The sequence below is a fragment of the Agelaius phoeniceus genome, chromosome Z (genome assembly GCF_051311805.1).
Source record: "Agelaius phoeniceus isolate bAgePho1 chromosome Z, bAgePho1.hap1, whole genome shotgun sequence".
NCBI classification, from domain to species: Eukaryota; Metazoa; Chordata; class Aves; order Passeriformes; family Icteridae; genus Agelaius; species Agelaius phoeniceus.
In genome coordinates, this window is record NC_135303.1 from 3,478,419 (window position 1) to 3,491,069 (window position 12,651).

General features: G+C 36.8%; 1 protein-coding gene across 2 annotated transcripts in view; it reads right to left on the reverse strand.

Annotated features, from left to right (window-relative positions):
• Positions 1 to 676: 676 nt before the first annotated feature.
• The window catches only part of SLC12A2 (solute carrier family 12 member 2), a 54,531-nt gene continuing 42,556 nt past the window's right edge, over positions 677 to 12,651 (reverse strand). Inside the window, exons 19-27 of one of the 2 annotated variants that reach the window (XM_054653399.2) lie at positions 11,931 to 12,010; positions 10,476 to 10,613; positions 9,753 to 9,800; positions 8,122 to 8,244; positions 7,850 to 7,961; positions 7,271 to 7,357; positions 5,388 to 5,523; positions 4,576 to 4,643; positions 677 to 3,820 (exon numbers count right to left, since the gene is read on the reverse strand). In XM_054653399.2, coding sequence (XP_054509374.1) covers positions 3,685 to 3,820; positions 4,576 to 4,643; positions 5,388 to 5,523; positions 7,271 to 7,357; positions 7,850 to 7,961; positions 8,122 to 8,244; positions 9,753 to 9,800; positions 10,476 to 10,613; positions 11,931 to 12,010 — 928 coding nt within the window. In that variant the 3' untranslated portion in view covers positions 677 to 3,684. The remainder of the gene's footprint in view (positions 3,821 to 4,575; positions 4,644 to 5,387; positions 5,524 to 7,270; positions 7,358 to 7,849; positions 7,962 to 8,121; positions 8,245 to 9,752; positions 9,801 to 10,475; positions 10,614 to 11,930; positions 12,011 to 12,651) is intronic. The other variant, XM_077171315.1, reaches the window with a different exon arrangement.

The following is a 12,651-nucleotide window of genomic DNA, read 5'->3' on the forward strand; positions in this document are numbered from 1 at the left end:
CAAAACTGGTGAGATTATCAAGTTTTTAAGTGTTCTGTGGGATTTCAACAACAGAACTCGCCCCTTCTTTATGCTTTTAAACTTCAAATTTTCAGTACTTCTTAGTGGCGTGCACTGAAGTTAGGGACAAACATGTCTTGCTTACAAAGCAACTTCGCAACAGTCTGAGAGGCTCTTTTCCCAACACACTCCCTGTCCCAGTGGACTTTTATTTTAATGGGAGAAAGAGGAGTTAAGGAGAGTCCTTGTGTGTATTCAGGGGCAAAACTAATTGGAGCAGATTTTCAGGTACCACCAAGGCAGCTGAGACACACCAGGGGCTGAGGATGGGTCTGTGCTGTCTGCCAAGCCATGGCAAATTTTACAAGATTTTACAATTTTACATGGTTAATTTCTTGTTTTCTCCTAGACCTATGAGAGGCAAACACTCCTGCCCAAAAAACAACGTGGTTTTGGTCGAATGACCTTTGGTCACATAAGCTGCTTTAAGCTCCACTGGTCCTGTGCAAATTCCACTACAAAGGTGATTTTTAGATGGAAGCAAGAAGAATATTCATGTCAGGAACCAAATTCAGCATCAACCTGTCAAATTATGAACATTATTCCCATCCCATTAAAAAAAAAAAAAAAAGAAAAAAGAAAAGAAGGAAAAAAAAAGCTTTGTTAGACAAGACAGTTGTATTGAATTCACTTCTTTTATTGCAGTGACATCCCCCTGGTACAAAGTATTAACTGCAATAATTACGTTAAAACATTAGAAAAGCATTTGTGTGGGACAGTTACAGTACAGTGTCAAATCTTACATCCTCAAACCAAGTGGGCCACGACCCACTAACGCTCAAATCTTTTAAATTATTTTTAGTTTTTTTTTTTTTTAAATATGCAATGTCAGAAAAAAAAGCATATAAAAAGAATGTATGTAAAAGGAAACCTAAACACAAGTGAACAAATAAATAATTGATTTTCACCAGCTATTATTGTCTTTCTAAACCCATACGAAGGAACCTAATCTATAAGAAGGTATGAATTGCCATGTGTAAGTGATTTAATTTTCCACTTAATTAATGATGATTGGAACCTAAGTAAATTTGGCTTCGAAATCAAAGCAGGAGTTGGAGTGACTGCCATGAACTGACATCTGTTGCAGACAATTACCATTAACTCTTCAAATTAAGGTGAGCAAATAATCTTGGAACTTGCCCTCATCCCTAGCATTAGTGGACTCCTGAGAGTGCATGTGAAAAAGCATCCTATGGTATTTCACAGACATGACCTTAACTATCCCCATTATGCATATTTAGATATACTTTATATAATTTTATACACATATATGCATGTAGACACACACCTCATTTGGTTTCTGTGTTGTGTTTACAGATCACAAGCAATGGTTTCCTGAATGGGCAAATAAACCTTTTTTTAAATAAGTGTACCTGTGCACGTTTTGTTTTTGTATTTTTTTTTTTTTTTAAGATAGCAGCACTAAGTCCATGCCACACCGTCCACCTGCTCAAAAGAATGCTACCCACAAAAACAAGGAGAAACGTGGCAATGATTCCATATGCACAATGTGACCACCTTATCCCCTACAAAACACTGTAAAACCTGTGACATTTTATGTTGGTAAGTTTGATCCACATCCCCTCACCTGGAAGGAAGCATCACTCTGACCCCACGCTGTCTGTCCTGTCTTACAATGTTTTATCACAACAAGCTGGGTTCATGCTGGCATCAGTTATCTCACACTTAGCAGCAAGACATGCATGTTTGTTTTTCTTCAGAAGTTTTGAAAAAAGTGAAATGATTCCATAGTCTCGAATCCAATGGACAGAAATGGCAAAAATATTAAAAAAAAAAAAGAGAGAGAGCAAAAAGAAAAGAAGGATTTTTAACAGTTTACCAAGAGCCTGACAACAGTGTACACTGTACAGTGTATTTTTATCTTTAATCACAAGAAGTTGAAGCTCTACCTTGCCACGCAATGATTATACTTTGTCCTTCAAAAGGAACAGTTACATTTCAATTTGATCCTGTATTTAGCCAAAAAAAACCAAAAACAAACCAAAAAACAAAAAACTAACTCAAACCAAACAAATGAACAAAAAAAAAAAAAAAAAAGGCAAAAAAAACCCCAAACCAACCAAAAAACCTTTTCTGTGCATCCTTAAATGAAAGTCACTCACCCACTGGTAAACTGATCCAGTAGCATGTCCAATGCTAGTATCAAAAGCTTGTGAAATGTTTTTAGGCAATCCTTTCTATCAAAAAAAATATTAGGAATTTAAAAAACAGTTCACATTACCAACCTTTATACAAAGGCTCAAGTGGAATTTCTTTTGCAGGTGTTTGCGGTAGACTAAATTATGAAGTTTCCAAAATATACAATGAAAGGGCACACAAGACTGGCAGTTTCTTTATTGAACATAGAAAAATGTAAAAAGTAGGATGTATGGAATAGATCGAAATTGCTAGACGATAAAACCTGAGTATTATTTAATAAGACTAAATTCATTTTCTGACAACTGAATGAATTGACCTAAAAACATCTCCCCCAAGAACTTAGTGGTCCGTTTAACCATTTGTTGAAAAATGCGAGAGAACTGCAGCTTTTACATTTCATACTGGATAGCACAACTCCACATAGTGTTTACTGTTTTCTGTTAGATAGCATCACATTGCTTATATTATCCCCATTCAAGCCTTAAGTCGAGTTTTGTTTCAAAAATAAGTTTGAAAGTGACACTAAAACGTAAGAGGCCAAGAACTAGGACAGGTCTTTTTATTTTCTTCCAATTTGCATTAAGATGGGAAGCCTCAGCCAGCAAAGATGAGCTTGATTTCACAGCAGAGCTAAGACTAGGAGGATACTGCCCTCTGCCAAGGTAGATAAAATCAGCTCTGTCTCAGACTACTGCCAAAGGAGTACACACTGTCAAATCTGAGAAAAAAGGACCCTCTCTACAAGCAGAATTAGTTTTATTTTAACTGTTACAAAACTTAGTGGCAGTAACATCAGGGATTCGCTTTAGTTCAACTGACCTGCCCCAATTCTCACCTTTAAATCTAACAGATATAATAATTAAAAAAAAAAACCAAAACAAACCAAAACCAAAAAAACAAAAAAAACCAAAAAACTTTCTGATGATAGAAAACATACAGTACTAAGAACTAATAGCTCAATGGAAGACTGAAAAGCAGCATTCATTTTTATTGTAATATGGAATAGACTAAAAACTAAAGGAAGTCTGATCGAAACTCTTAGTTGAAGGCAGATTTTGACATTCTATATAAATTTACAAAATAGGATGTATGGGTGAGATTTGGTTAATTTCAGAAGGCACCTCAAGGCTAAAAGGCTTTTATAAATCTATAATCCTTTCATTGATCAAAAATACAACATTTTATTGCTGCTATTCAAATAGCAAACAAAAAGCTCGTCTTGTTCTTCAGTCTAACAAGGAATCCTCCCCCACTAAGCAAGATTAAATTACAGAAAATATAGAATAAAACTGAAGATGTCACAACTTTTAGAAATACAGTGACTTTTCCTTGTGTGCTTTCAAGTCAGTGAAACAGTGAAAGAAGAGTCACTTTTTGCCTCGGTGATGTTGATGAGCTGAGGCAGCCGCTCTCCCCCGGGCACTGCAGTACCATCCCCTCCCAGCTGGGCCACGGGCAGCACTCTTAGGAGTAGAAGGTGAGGACACTCTGGTGATTGCCACGAACCAGGAGGATGGGTGGCAGGTCCTTAGAGAGCACCTCCAGCCAGGCCATGTACAGTGCACTGGAAACTGCCCCTTTCCGTGCCACTGGCAAGCTCCTGCAAGCCACAGGGGAAACAAGTTTCACTGAGCAGAAACACCCGGCCAGCCACACGTCAAATCATGTTAAATATGACAGATGAATCTGGAAAGATCTAATTGTTAAGTCAAATTTCCTAATATTTTTAATTTTATTTTTTGCCCTCCTCAGGATTAATGAGGTTGGAAGTTTGTATCTGAAACATCACAGGCATTTACATCTATTTCCCCCTCAGTTCTGGCCTGTTAACACCATTTCATACTCAGGCAGCTTCATGCAGAATCCTCCTAAGCTGAGGACATTTTACTCATCCTGAGCATTTTAAAATACAGCAGCAAGAAATCTACAACCCACAAAAAAATCTGCCTCTTGCTTGCTCACACCTGAAGTAATCCTCCAAAAATCTGTGAGCCAGATAATGACTTAATTTTATACAGAGAGACCCTCTAGAAAAGGAAATCAAAGGAAGGAGTTGGGAAAGAGGGGAGTAACTGCACACAGGAGTAGAAAGAATTTGAGAATCCTGAGCTGCACCACAAATGTGGAGGTGATCAACTAAAGCAGCATAATCAAGAGCACAGTAATAAAAAGGACATTTTTCTCTTCAGCAGAATGGTGGCTCCATACTTCTAATAAATAAATAAATACAGTCAGGACTGAAATCTTGAATATGCCAAGGCAAAGACCTGTTCCTGATCTATATTTCCATTTATATTGTGAATTACAGCTCCGTATCAATTCAGGTAGCATCACAAGTTAAAATAATTTACTTACATGACAATTATGTTGGCTGTACTTGAATGTTCTTTCAGCAACTCGTTTAACCTAATCTGTCGGTAAGTCTGTAAATAAAATTGTCAGAAAATAATAATATATTATTAATTAATTAATAATTAAATAAATAAAAACTTGTCAGAAGAGCTTTTGTTTAAAAACTACAAAAAATTCTTTAGAAAAAATAAAGAAGAAAATCAGTATGACCAACTGGAATGAGTAATTAATAAAAAGAAGGTAATTCCACCTCAGTGTGGAAACTCCTCATTATCAAATAACCTGTGGTTGTAAGGCTGGGAAAAAAGCAAGCAGGAAGCTCAGAATGTGCAAGTAAGCCAAGTGCTACCCTGTTACTGGGTGCCATTTACCTTCTCATGCAAAGGAACACCTGAAAAAGAAACACTTTTGTGCCTCTGTGCTGCACAATAGCTTGGGAAAGGTGTCAAACCTTCAACTGCTCCTCTGCACCACAAAGTGTTACTTGGTTTTGGTGGTGTTTTTTTAAAAATAATAATTATTAGCTTGATTTAAAAAAAAAAAAAAAGACAAACAAGCTGGCTATAGATGAAATGATTCTAAACTAACTGCTGAAATACTGTAGGAAAGCAGTCTGGCCCCTGCTCATACTCAAATTCAGAACCTTTTTGCCTTTTGCCTTTAGAGCCATGTAAATGGTTTTAGATGCTGCTTTTTATCTGCTATTCATAAAAAACTACTATGGAAGAAAGAGAATAACAGGAATTAACTCATCGTTACCACAACCACAAATGAAGTAGGGGAAGGAAGTTTTAGTTGCTAAAAAAAGCCAGAACCTTTGTTTTGTAAAGCTCAAGCTCATTATCTGTTATCCTCCATGGTTCATCCTCCTTCATTTTATCTGCAACTTCTTGTTCTTTATCATCCTCATGAAGTCGGAAGGGCTCTATCATTTCCTCAAAAGCTGCAATACTGGAAGGATTAAATGAACAAAAATTAGAGCAGATAGGAGTTTTTACATGAAAAATTATTTTCACAATGTCAGAAATTAAGTTTTATTACAGTGTAAAGATGATCTGACTTTTTTTTCCCCCTGCCTGTTGCAGTTAGAGCATCAAATCAGCTTTGTGCAGGCAGAGATGTTGTGATTCAGCAAACAATTCACCACACAATTAAAGCTTTACTCAGTTCAGAAATTTACCTCTAATTTTAAAACCTCAACAGTACCATCCTTACAAAAGGGACAGTATCTAGGAGGATACAGAACTAACTTTGAAGGAGGAGGAATTTACATGTTCCAGTAAAAATCAGCTATCAGGTCTCATGCCATTGCTGTTTGGACTCTGGCTTTGATCTTTTTACTTTGTTTCTTTTATCTCTTTCCAGTACAGTGCAAGAGCCACATTCAAATGAAAAAAACCATAGATATCTAACTTAATCTTCCTGCTGCACTTGTAAGAACAGGAATACTTTGGATTTATCAGGACTTTAGAGCAGGAATATGTTTAAAGACCTTGGTGGTCTTTACTGCACAACGACTTCACCTTAATCCAAAGAAAGAAAACAAATGTGATCTGCTATTCTTTGGCTGAGCAAAAAGCAGATCTAATAACAGCACTATTATACAGCACAGCACCTGTTGAAAATTAATCTCCCTCCACTTGGTCCTCAGCTGTCGTTAATACCTAAATGACATTCAGGAATATTTTGGATATGTTGTGAGGATGTATCCACAGAGACAGAAAGAAAAATGCCCTCAGAAGTAATCCATGGATCACTTCTAATAAACAAAAACAATTCCACATGATTCTAGGACCATCATGATTCCATGTGATGCATAAAATGGCTGCTCCTCCATCAGAGTTTACACCTTTCACAGCAGCAGGCTCCTGGACACTGCATATCCAAAAGCACCAGAGTGCCAGAAATACTTTGTTTTCCTTTATTTTAGTTGCTCAATGTATTCTATACACTTTAAGAAAAAGCTACTAAAAAGGGTACAAAAGAACTCACATTAACTTTAGCATTTAGCCAAGTTCTGAAACAACACTTTCCAATTTCCATGGTGTATCAAGACTTTCAGATAAATGCATGCCCAAATAAAAGATATTTTTACAACTTCAGCAGACTCAAGAAGGCCTGAAGGCAAAGGAGGATAATGGCAGAGGAGGGTATTTTTAGATCATACACATTCTGTTCTAAATTTGTGCTGAAAGCCATCTACAATTAATGCTTTTTTGAACTTGAAAGTAAGAAATATCATATGTGTGATCATTCCTGTGTACACTGAAAGTCCAAGCAAGTTAAAAAAGGAGAAGGAAAAAAAAAGAGAAAAACCCAAATCAGGCTATTTCAAGACCAAGCTTTGTTACCTAAACTAGGACATTATGATATATTCAGATCATTTAAGTTTTGGTGAACATCTCTCTTCTTAAGGAAGATTGCTGCAGACAATTCAGGTTTGGTTTTTTTTGTTGTTTTTTTTTTTTAACTTCATTTTTCTCAATTTATTATTACAATCTAAAGGCCAGAGATTTAAAAAATAAAGATTTCTATATTCTTGGACGTAGGAGTTACTGTTAATTGATTTCCCACATTTTTGTGAAACACTGAGTAACACAGGATCTTCTGTACCATAACATACGTAGGAAAGAATGAAGCGTCCAAATTAAAGAAATCACAAATTCAATGAACAAACAAGATGTGTTTTGAGACTTACTTTTCTTTCTTTGGCTTAGTATTTATATCCCCAAGGACCATAATATCTGAGAAGTCTATCCGAAATTTGCTGAGCAAAGTGGCCATCCTGCATCAGAAAAACAAGCTTTTATACATGATCATAATTTTAATTATTTTGAACAGAGTTGTTTGGTAATAAAAACCACTGGTTTAAGAAACAAGAAAAAAAAAAAGCATCTTCAATGTAACAAGGACAACAATCAAACTGACTTGGCATGTGGCCATAAATCAGCAACATGCTTTGGGAAAAAAAACACAAAACCCACCACAGTTTTATGGCTTTAAAATAAGAGAGGAGCTCTCTCTTGAAGATAATCTCAGAAAATATTTGGAAATAGTGTCAGATAATATTGCAGAAAAGTTAGTTTGAGGTAACTCATCCAAAACCAACCTGGGGGGAAACAAAACCTTTTTTTTTTTCTTTTTTTTCAGAAAGGCAACAGAATATGGTCACACCACCAGCAAAGAACAACTGAAATAAGGCAAGCAGGAAGAGAAGCAATCCGATGTGTAACATGCTGCATTAGCATTTGAAATGGAATTTTTAAGGCAAACTCACGCTCTTCTGTCATGATCAATCCTGTTTATTTTTCCACCAATGAACACCCTGATCTTGCAGTCCTTCCACTTCTTCTTGGTTGTGATAAGGTAAGGAATCAACAGTGTCAAGCCTGTGTTTTGAGCAGAATTTCAGACAAATTTAAAAATTGTACTTTGCTACACAGCACAGATTTTATATGAACTGATTGACAGATGTCTATTAACAATCCAGAATTACTCCAGTATTTTTTTTATCAGCATTAAAAGGTTTTAAATTATGAAACACATTACCTCCATCATCAAAGAGCCACCAGACATCAATATTGCTCTTGCCTTGTTTCTTCTGGAACTGAGAACTGGCATCAAGAAGTCTTTGGTCAGTCATATTTAAAGGAGAGGAGGAGCTCTTTGAATCTGGAAAAAAACATATGGTGAAATTTTGGTTTTGGAGTGCTTTGCTTAACTGCTTCAAAAATCATCAAATGCAACTCTTAACATTTTGTGATATGCCTACTTTTAAGTTAAAATTTTCCTTTACACCCCCCAACCCAACTCCAAATTTTGATTGAATGGCTATAAGCTGAACTGGCTGTACTTAGGGTGTCTAGAGACTCATAATTTCAGCAGCTGAAGTCTTTTAGCAGGCATCTGAGAAATAAAGGATGTGTGAGGTCTCTATGCAGACTTTTGCCTGGACAATTTAATGAACTTTGCTCCAGAGCTTTAGGCCACACCTAAAGAAACCAATTTGTCTCTTGCAAATGACAGAACTTCCCTAAAAATATGTAGGTAACTGATTTTCTAAGCAAATGTCTTGTCCTAAGTAATTCTCTCCTTAAATCCAGATTTCTTTAAGCATGTGGTAAAATTGAAAGCTATTTATGCATATTGGGCCCTTTTGCAATAAGCACTGTTTTGCATAACAAAGTTATTTCATTTACTGAGAAAAGACAATAATAGCATTTTCAATTAGAATAATACAGACCCCATTTTTGAACTGCAGGAAAAAATCCCTGACCTCTTTCTCTTAATTAAAACCTCAGTCTGAGCAAGAGCCAGGAGTATGACATTTGTCTCTGTCCTTATTTTATTAGGAATTTTTTAAATTTAGAGCACATCTGTGACTGATTTACATTAATATACTACTTTATTGCATACTGGGACTTCTTCCAAACTGCCATCTTGTGCTTCAAGATATAATCTCACTCTGCATTATTAAAACACAAAAGCCCCTAGCTGCTGAAATTACGAAGACAATGTCAAAACAGTTCAGATTAATTGCAGTTAAGGCAAAAAATACCTGATTAACTCAGAACAAGTTAGTGAAAACTGCTCAGCAAATTTCTCAAAATGCTGATTTGGGAGACTACTTTGCATCATTTCAACATGTTCACCTCACTGGGTAGCTGTGCTAAGCCTGAGTTTTGAGGGTATTGAACTATTTGCAAATAACAGAGCAACCACCATGACTGTGGAAGGAACACTGAGTAAACTGAGGGCACCTCCACCACTGCACCATCAGATGCTGTTTCCTGAACCAGACAGACACCTGAGACACAGAACTGAGAGAGCAGAAAGGTCATGAATACATTTCAAATGTTACTTTACCAAAACAGCTTTTTAATTTCTGGTTTTTTGTTTTTTTTTTTTTAAATTCCTACACTTATGCACAATCCTTTCTCAGTGGCAACTTCTTCTGGGAATTTCCACAATGTTGCCTTTTTTATTTATTTATTTTTTTTCCCCCACAGCCTAATCCCTAAGGATGAAGCACATTCTAAAGCAGATATGAAGAAACAAATAAACATTGCATGGTTGGTATTTTCTTCTCCGGTACTTAGGTGTAGAAAGAATTACAAAAGGAAAACTAAAATCAACAGTGTGAATGAATGATTTAACACAAAAAGATGGAAAATGCCTGCCTTTATTCAACAGTGGTTGTGTTGGAGTCTTTCCATCCTCATCCTCCTCTGGAAGGTTTTTAAAGATACAAAATAAAAAGGTTAATTTCCTTTGTGATATTAATGAACACAATACAAATGTAAATTAAAAAAAATAGAAAGCAAAGACGTGAAATGAAGCAGGTTTTTTTTTTTGCACAGAGAAAAGCACACAGATGCAGTCTACCAAATCCTAAGATTCATTTCTACTTCCAAAAAATTACATGTACCTCCACTACCCATCTAACTATTAAGGCTTTTGCTTTGTAAGAAAAGAGTAGAGCTGTTTACTGTCATGTCAAAGTATCTTGAATGATTTGTATCTGTTAATATGCACATAATTTTCTAGTCTGAGATTAAAAAACTTCCATAAACTTAGCAGCCTTCCCATCACTCATAAGATGTGGGGCACAATCCCAAGCACTTTTGACTGTCTCTCAAACTCAGTAGCAAAAACAAAAAAAAATCTATCACCTGGTTTATTTAGGGGACGTGAAACAAATATTTATTCTACATCCTGGTAAGATCTGACACAAAGTACTTAAGAGATTAAGACATCAACATCTATAAAAGTATAACTCTTCTATTCCACACACACACAAAAAAAAACCCTAAATAATCCCTGGGCAAAGAGAGAGAGGAACTGAGGAGGAATGAGAGAGAGAAGGAGTGAGAATTCAAGGTTCATTGCTACCTAGCAGTTACCTTTGCGTGGAGTGGGAGTTCTTTCACTGGATGATGGAGCAAAAGCTATGGAAGTGTCTGTCTCAGACTTCTTGCTATAATCCACTTTTACTATGACATCCTTGGCACAGGGAGACTTCTCTTGGGATGACAGCAAATCTTTGTGAAAGCAAAAAAACCTATTAGAAACCACTGAATTGTTACAAATAGTACCAACAGAGGTAAGTGCCTGTTCTGAGCCGGTTTAAAATTAATTACATGCTGTTGCAACTGTTAGACCACAGCAAAGAGGGCAGGAGGGGGGAAAACCAACACAAAAATATTCTGTGAACTTCTTCAGAGCACCAAGAGGCTCCTCCCATGAGCAGAGCTGCCATTCTCTGTTCCTTTCCCAGGCTGTGGTTGCTGATGGCAATCACACCACCCAGAAGCAGAGCTAGGTAACACTGGAACTACAACTAGAAAATGATTAAAAAAAAAAATCAATCGGTGAAATGTTTTCTGTTTTTGCTTTTAACTCCAAGAGGAAGATGAGCCTCAGGCACAGCACAGACCAAGTGTGTCTGTCTCACTGTCAAGCCTATTTTTTCCAGGTCTGGCTTCTGTGGAGCAGCTGTCAGAGCTGAAGCAAACTCAGAGTTCCCAGTGGGCACCAAGATGCTGCTGACACCTTGGTGTTACATTCCCACTTTTCTCAGCAGCGCTGTTTCCACTCTGCATGTTCACACTCCTTGCCATTTGTCACACTCCTCTGCCCTCCTGCACATGGTGACAGCCTCCTTGACTCTCTCCAACACAAAAACATTGATCTTTGGGATTAAAAATACTCAAACATTCATCTTTTCCAATGAAGGATCCTCCTTTTTCAGGGGGATGCTCGTCCTTGTGTCATTTCTCCTCAAGGTAGCAGCAGTGTGTGGAGCAAGCCACAAATTACACATTATCAAATCAGGGCAGCTGCACCAAAGCTCACAGGCTTGGAATTTAACTAAAATTACACCATTCCACTTAAGAACACTACTCAGAAAGCACAACCAAGTCTTCTACACAGAAAACCTTTCCAAATTTGAATCAGAGTCCCTAGACTAGTCTGTGTAGGGGTTGGCAACCCCCACCAAACTCAATGGCGTCCCTGCATAGGGCAGTATTTGTTGTGATTTTACAACTTCTGGGCTTGGGCCCCAAATATTTGATGCCAACTTGCCAGCATCACTAATTAGTTTCAGGAAAGCAGCAGTTCTTCTGGAAGCATTTGTATAAAATTTGCAAATACAAAAATGTGAAACACAGAAAATCCAAGCTGTGCTGCTGATTGTGGGTTACTATCTTACAGATCAGACTTACTAATTTCACTGAATTTTATTGTACCACAGCAGTGATGTTTGGTGGATTTTTTTACACAGCTTTAATATTTTCAGAACGCAGTTTCAGGAGGGAATTAGAACAGCAAATTCACCACATGGAACAAAGTCATACCTTGGGCCTGAAGGTGAGAAATGTCCAGGCCCTCCTTGAGGCGAATGACGACTACACCATACTGAACATCAAAGGCATCACTAAACAAAAGGGACAAAAATCAAAGTAGTTTAAAGCTTTTTCTTTTCCAAATGAAAAATGCACCCTACCTGAACAAATTCCAGGGATTAAGCACTGCCTTTGGATGTCTCAAATTATAAATCTGCTTTAGCTTGAAATCCAAAATATTATCTGAACATCATTTTAGGAAAAATAAGATTTAAAAAGGATGCCTATTCCTTCTACTCCCTCTCTCCACTATGTAAACAGTGATTAAATAAAATCATCATGAACAGGTCACTCAAGTTCTGCACAGGTAGTAAGATTGTCCAAGAAATTTTGATTTTTATCTCCATCCATCGAAAAAGAGATTTGAGTAGATCTTTTTGAGCTGAGAATCAAAGATTTCTGACATCTTTCCAAACGTTTGGGTATTGAAAGCACCTAAGATGATGCAATTTAATATCAAACTAGCTGTAAGTTAGCTATAATGTGCCTAGTCCCATTACATCTGATAAAGCTGAAACTCACTCCAGTCAAAAATAAAGAGGCAGAACTTCATTACTGTAGAAAAGAGCAAAAACCCTGAATAAATTGCTGAGCAAAAGTGGAGTAAAATTAGTAAACAACCCCACCCCCAAAATATAAGACAAGAAAAAGATGAACTTAACCATATCATACA